This window comes from Anomaloglossus baeobatrachus, chromosome 6, assembly GCF_048569485.1.
Source record: "Anomaloglossus baeobatrachus isolate aAnoBae1 chromosome 6, aAnoBae1.hap1, whole genome shotgun sequence".
Lineage (NCBI taxonomy): Eukaryota > Metazoa > Chordata > Amphibia > Anura > Aromobatidae > Anomaloglossus > Anomaloglossus baeobatrachus.
The window spans coordinates 568,105,621-568,113,683 of NC_134358.1; the positions used below are offsets into that span (position 1 = coordinate 568,105,621).

General features: G+C 46.6%; 1 protein-coding gene across 3 annotated transcripts in view; it reads right to left on the minus strand.

Annotated features, from left to right (window-relative positions):
• Window positions 1-3,878, minus strand: part of CSPG5 (chondroitin sulfate proteoglycan 5) — a 95,612-nt gene extending 91,734 nt beyond the window's left edge. For all 3 annotated transcript variants that reach the window (XM_075315837.1, XM_075315836.1, XM_075315838.1), the window contains exon 1: window positions 3,646-3,878. In XM_075315837.1, the coding sequence (XP_075171952.1) occupies window positions 3,646-3,718 (73 nt within the window). In that variant the 5' untranslated portion in view covers window positions 3,719-3,878. The remainder of the gene's footprint in view (window positions 1-3,645) is intronic.
• Between the last annotated feature and the right edge of the window lie 4,185 nt (window positions 3,879-8,063).

The following is an 8,063-nucleotide window of genomic DNA, read 5'->3' on the forward strand; positions in this document are numbered from 1 at the left end:
ACATATTACACGGACACCTCATGATGTCACCATTGATACCCTCCTTGGATCAGAGGTCCAGGACATCTGCACATCCAGCCATATACTGATATTTCGTGGTGTCACCTCCGATAACTTTGTTGGATCGGAGGTTCAGAAGATCTCCATGTTTTACATTAACACCTCGTGATATCACCACTGATAACCTCCTTGGATTAGGGGTACATGACATCTCCACATCTTATATTGACACCTCTTAATGTCACCAATGATAACATTCTTCAGAGGTTCAGGAGATCTCCACACATTATTCTAACACCTTGTGATTTCACTACTGACAACCTCTTTGGATTAGGTGTACATGACATTTCCATGTCTTATTCTGACATCACGTGATGTCACCACTGATAACCTTCTTGGGACAGAGATTCAGGAGACCTCCACATCTTAATCTACCACATCATGGTGTCACCACTGACAAGCTCCTTGGATCAGAGGTCCAGGACATCTCCACATCCGCTGTATACTGATATTTTGTGTCATCACCGATAACCTTGTTGGTTCAGGAGATCTCCGTTTTCCATTAACACCTCATAATATCACCAGCCATAACCTCCTTAGATTAGGGGTACATGACATCTGCACATCTTATATTTACACCTTGTGATGTCACCACTGAAAACCTCCTTTGACCAGAGGTTCAGGATATCTCTACATCTTATTCTGACACCTTGTGATGTCACCACTAATAACCTTCTTGGAACCAGGGCAGATGACATCTCCCCATCCAATTCTGACATCTCGTGATGTCACCACTGATTACCTTCTTGGACCAGAGGTTCAGGAAATCTCCACATCTTATTGTAAAACCTTTTGGTGTCACTACTGATAACCTCCTTGGATTAGGAGCACATAACATCTCCACATCTTATTCTGACATCTCGTGATGTCACCACTGATAACCTTTTTGGACCAGAGGTTCAGGAGATCGGAGCTCTCCACATCTTATACTAACACCTCGTAGTGTCACCACTGACAACCTTCTTGGATCAGTTGTTTGAGATATCTCCACATCTTATTCTGACATATTGTGAAGTCACCACTGATTACCTTCATGGACCAGAGGTTCAGCAGATTTCCACATTTTATTCTAACACCTTTTGGTGTCACCACTGACAACCTCCTTGGATTAGGGATACATGACATTACCACATCTTATTCTGACATATTGTGATGTCACCACTGATAACCTTCTTGGACCAGAGGTTCAGGAGAGAGACACATCTTATTCTAACACCTTTTAGTGTCACCACTGACAAGCTCCTTGGATCAGAGGTCTCGGACATCTTCACATCCTATACTGACACCTCGTGGTGTCACCACCGATAAACTTGTTGGATCGGGGGTTCAGGAGATCTCCTCATCTTATTCTAAAACCTTTTGGTGCCACCACTGACAACCTCCTTGGATTAGGGGTACGTGACATCTCCACATCTTATTCTGACATCACGTGATGTCACCACAGATAACCTTCTTGGACCAGAGGTTCAGGAGATCTTGACATCTTAGTCTAACACCTCGTGGTCTCCCCACTGACAACCTCCTTGGATCAGAGGTCTGGGACATCTCCACATCTTATACAGACACCTCGTGATGTCACCAACGATAACCTAGTTAGATCAGAGGTACAAGACATATTCACATCTTATACTGATAACTCGTGATATTATCTCTGATAACCTTGTTAGATCTGGGGTTCAGGTTATCTCCATGTCTCATATTAAAATCTTACATTGACAACTCATAATGTCACCACCAATAACCTTGTTGGATCGGGGGTTCAGAATATCTCCATATATCTTACAGTAACACCTCGTGATGTCAGCTCCGATAACCTCCTTGGATTAGGGGTACATGACATGTCTACATCTTATCTTGACACCTCGTGATGTCACCACAAATAACCTTCTTTGACCAGGGGTTTGGGACATCTCCACGTCTTATTCTGACATCTCGTGATGTCCCCACTGATAACCTTCTTGGAACAGAGGTTCAGGAGATCTACACATTATTTTAACACCTTGTGATGTCATCATTGAGAACCTCCTTGGATCCGGGGTTCGGGACATCTCTACGTCATATACAAACACTTGACTTCATCACTATTATCCTCTTTGAGTGAAGGGTTCAGGAGATCTCCATATCTTATATTAGCACCTTGTGATGTCACCACTGATAACCTCTTTTGACGAGGGCTCGGGACATCTCCATGTTTTATAAGACTGATAAGTCAGTGAGCCCCTGACTATGAATTAGTGGTTGCCATGGTGACACTCCATTGTTTAATATCCAGTGATACAATGTTTCTGTTCTCCACCTTCTCTGTCCTTGAGGTCTTAGGACAAAGGAGCCATGGCATCAGAAGGCCAATTCAATATAAAGGTTCCAGCCCCGGGTTAGGGGGTGACAACCTGGATAATGCGATTTTATGGACATTGGTGTAATTACAACATTTCGAGAGAGGCAGGCTTGCCCAGCTCGGGGAATACATCCAATTTGCAGATCTTCAGGACACTCGGAGGAACTCATCAATTATTGTGGTAAATGGGGAGAGACTCTAACACCCTGCAGATATGGTGAAAAAGCTCCAGTGATGGGAGCCAGCCTACCCATCCAGGGGCACAGATAATTGGGGGCCAATTGAGAAATGAGCGAGACCAACAAATCACGTCATCTTAGCCAGGGTAATCAGATACAAGGTTGAGGGACGACACTGAACCTTTACCCGAGGTGAGAGAAGCTCTGGAGATGCCACCAAGGAACCACCAACCTAGGTGGACTGGGATGCCCCGCACCAGTCTTGTGCCATGGTCTGGATGATGGATTGGACTCTTTGGTGGCCGCCCTTCATCGTCTGCCATTATCACCCATTGTGATGCACAGAGTATATTTGTAGCATTGGTAGAGGGTGACATTGGGGTACAATGCCCAGTTAAGGGTCCCTCACCCCGATAAGTCATAACGGGGTGTATAAGCTATGCAGGGCACGTGTCGCGCACCTATACACCAGTGACCATGTGATTTACGCCGTCTGCCTAGTTACTGGGGTCTGCACTGCCCCCCAGGACTGAGCGCCGTCCCCTCCCCCATCTAAGGAAGGATAGAAAATTAGCTTCATGATCCAAACCAAGAGGGGGGTGGGGGAGACTGAGGAGGGGGCTACATAACTACAGATCGATGCTCTATATATCCTCGTGCCCCCGCCACCTGGAGGTGGGACGCTTCCATTTTCTGCCATCTTTCCACTGTCTGGAGCACGTTAACCCCTTCTACTCCACACCAGCCAGCGCATGCAACAGTAATCTGGAGACGAGCGCCGTGTTGCTAGGGGCTTGTGGAAAGATAGGGAGTGATCTCAGATGTCTGTGCCCCCCACCATCACTGTGCCCACATCTAATGCAGAGATGGCGCCCATGCCCAGCAGCATACATGGCCACCATAGCAATAAAGGTGCAGAAGCACCTGAACCCCCCAGCACCATCACTGCAGAGCCCCCCACCAGATCCTCCATCTGCCCCCTCCCAGGTGACCCTCTGCAGGGGCCCCCCACCTCCACTGTCAGCCTGGGCCCCCCACCTCCACTGTCAGCAGGTAATGGTCACTCACCTCCTGCGCTGCCCTGGACGAGCAGAGGGCACAGCACGCACAGCACAGTCCAGCACCGCAGCCACGAAGCCATTGTGCGCGATAGCGGGGGTCTGCGGGGGTCTGCGGACGGCGGCGGGGGGAGGTCAGCCCCTCTGCATGGCCGCTCCACTCTGCGCACGGACGGGCTGGGGGCACATGCCGAGGAGCCGCTGCAGCTCCGAGCTCTGCTGCGCTGCCTCTGCTGCCACTGACAGAGGGGGAGGGGAGCGATGGTGGAGGCAGGGGGCGGGGGGCTGACGACCACCACACACCACTCTCACAAATTGCTATTTCATTAACTGCCCATTACAGCAGCAGCAGCGTGCACTGGAGGGTACCGCACTGCCCGGGGGTACACAGCACTGCCCGGGGGTACACAGCATTGCCCGGGGGTACACAGCACTGCCCGGGGGTACACAGCACTGCCCGGGGGTACACAGCACTGCCCGGGGGTACACAGCACTGCCCGGGGGTACACAGCACTGCCCGGGGGTACACAGCAGTGCCCGGGGGTACACAGCACTGCCCGGGGGTACACAGCAGTGCCCGAACCCTGCGCGGTATAACGGGCACCTGAGGGGCAGCAGCTCCACCTGGATGGAAGGAACACTGCACCAGAGGGAGCTGCAGAGGCCCCACATCACCCCGCACAGATATATGTGTTATCCATGTATACACTGCACAGTACCACTACTGCCCTGTATACTGCTGTAATCCGCAATATATGTATTATCTGTATATACACTGCACAGTACCGATATATGTATTATCTATGTATACACTGCACAGCACCGATACATGTGTTATCTGTATATACACTGCACAGTACCGATATATGTATTATCCATGTATACACTGCACAGTACCGATACATGTATTATCTATGTATACACTGCACAGTACCGATACATGTGTTACTGTATATACACTGCACAGTACCGATATATGTATTATCCATGTATACACTGCACAGTACCGATACATGTGTTATCTATGTATACACTGCACAGTACCGATATATGTATTATCCATGTATACACTGCACAGTACCGATATATGTATTATCCATGTATACACTGCACAGTACCGATATATGTATTATCCATGTATACACTGCACAGTACCGATACATGTATTATCTATGTATACACTGCACAGTACCGATACATGTGTTACTGTATATACACTGCACAGTACCGATATATGTATTATCCATGTATACACTGCACAGTACCGATACATGTGTTATCTATGTATACACTGCACAGTACCGATATATGTATTATCTATGTATACACTGCACAGTACCGATATATGTATTATCCATGTATACACTGCACAGTACCACTACTGCCCTGTATACTGCTGTAATCCGCAATATATGTATTATCTGTATATACACTGCACAGTACCGATACATGTATTATCTATGTATACACTGCACAGTACCGATATATGTGTTATCTATGTATACACTGCACAGTACCGATATATGTGTTATCTATGTATACACTGCACAGTACCGATACATGTATTATCTATGTATACACTGCACAGTACCGATATATGTGTTATCTATGTATACACTGCACAGTACCGATACATGTATTATCTATGTATACACTGCACAGTACCGATATATGTGTTATCTATGTATACACTGCACAGTATCGATACATGTATTATCTATGTATACACTGCACAGTACCGATATATGTATTATCCATGTATACACTGCACAGTACCGATATATGTATTATCCATGTATACACTGCACAGTACCGATATATGTATTATCCATGTATACACTGCACAGTACCGATATATGTATTATCCATGTATACACTGCACAGTACCGATATATGTGTTATCTATGTATACACTGCACAGTACCGATATACGTATTATCTGTATATACACTGCACAGTACCGATATAGTATTATCTATGTATACACTGCACAGTACCGATATATGTGTTATCTATGTATACACTGCACAGTACCGATATATGTATTATCCATGTATACACTGCACAGTACCGATATATGTATTATCTATGTATACACTGCACAGTACCACTACTGCCCTGTATACTGCTGTAATCCGCAATATATGTATTATCTGTATATACACTGCACAGTACCGATATATGTATTATCTATGTATACACTGCACAGTACCGATATATGTATTATCTATGTATACACTGCACAGTACCGATATATGTGTTATCTATGTATACACTGCACAGTACCGATATATGTGTTATCTATGTATACACTGCACAGTACCGATATAGTATTATCTATGTATACACTGCACAGTACCGATATATGTATTATCTATGTATACACTGCACAGTACCGATATATGTATTATCCATGTATACACTGCACAGTACCGATATATGTATTATCTATGTATACACTGCACAGTACCACTACTGCCCTGTATACTGCTGTAATCCACAATATATGTATTATCTGTATATACACTGCACAGTACCGATATGTGTATTATCTATGTATACACTGCACAGTACCGATATATGTATTATCTATGTATACACTGCACAGTACCGATATATGTATTATCTATGTATACACTGCACAGTACCGATATATGTATTATCCATGTATACACTGCACAGTACCACTACTGCCCTGTATACTGCTGTAATCCGCAATATATGTATTATCTGTATATACACTGCACAGTACCACTACTGCCCTGTATACTGCTGTAATCCGCAATATATGTATTATCTGTATATACACTGCACAGTACCGATATATGTATTATCTATGTATACACTGCACAGTACCGATATATGTATTATCTATGTATACACTGCACAGTACCGATATATGTATTATCCATGTATACACTGCACAGTACCACTACTGCCCTGTATACTGCTGTAATCCGCAATATATGTATTATCTGTATATACACTGCACAGTACCGATATATGTATTATCCATGTATACACTGCACAGTACCACTACTGCCCTGTATACTGCTGTAATCCGCAATATATGTATTATCTGTATATACACTGCACAGTACCGATATATGTATTATCTATGTATACACTGCACAGTACCGATATATGTATTATCTATGTATACACTGCACAGTACCGATATATGTATTATCCATGTATACACTGCACAGTACCACTACTGCCCTGTATACTGCTGTAATCCGCAATATATGTATTATCTGTATATACACTGCACAGTACCGATATATGTATTATCTATGTATACACTGCACAGCACCGATACATGTGTTATCTGTATATTGGCAGGCACGATACTGATTAAGGAACGTGCCTCTGACTGGGGAGCCCACCTGACCAATCCTAAAGGAAGCAAGGGTCGTGCCCATATCCCCTCTTTCCACCATTCCCTAGGTGAGCCACTAATTGGGATGCCCAGCTGACCAACGGGATGACAAGGGAAAGGGGGGTCCAGCCACACCTACAAGGGTTAAATTCAGTGCCCGGGGTCAGTGACTTCCTCTTTCACTCTGGCTGCCCCCCTAGAAGCTTTTGTTTTACTCAACCTCCTCCGACGAGTCCCGACGCCATTCCCCACATCCCCCTAGAAGGCGATCCCCACATTACCATCGGAGACGCAGCTCCCATAGGAGCCGCCACAGATCGCAGTCCTCCAGATGGCGTTCCCCATCATCATCATCACAATGGTCCGACAAATCCGAGAGTCCCACTAGACTAGCCCGGCCTCTCGACCGACGCCAGCGGTCACGAGCCGCATCCATGGCTGTCAGCCAGGGAGACCGGTCATCTCCCAGGACGCCCGGCGAAATTAACCAGACCATCATCCAAGCAGGAGTCCCTCCAGCACCCGGAGTCGCTCCTCCAGCCATCATCCCAGCGGTAGCCGGAGTCCCTCCAGCACCCGGAGTCGCTCCTCCAGCCATCATCCTAGCGGGAGCCGGGGTCCCTCCATCACCTGGAGTCGCTCCTCCAGCCATCATCCCAGCGGTAGCTGGAGTCCCTCCAGCACCCGGAGTCGCTCCTCCAGCCATCATCCTAGCGGGAGCCGGGGTCCCTCCATCACCTGGAGTCGCTCCTCCGTCCGTCAATAGAGTGGGAGCCGGGGTCCCTCCATCACCTGGAGTCGCTCTTCCTGCATCACACAGCGGTGAGTTCTCCGAAGCCAATGCACACGACACTGTACATGATATCGGGCATAACGCAGTGGGGAACGAGCTAGCGTCAACCATTAAGGCATTAATTCAACAGCTGACGCGCTCTAGCGCTACACCAGAAGATAAAGCGACACCGCAGCTAGCGAGCCTTCACAAGGACGCGTTCTTCTGCGGAATTAGCCCCCTAGGTGCGCACATAGATCAGGAGACAAGAGAC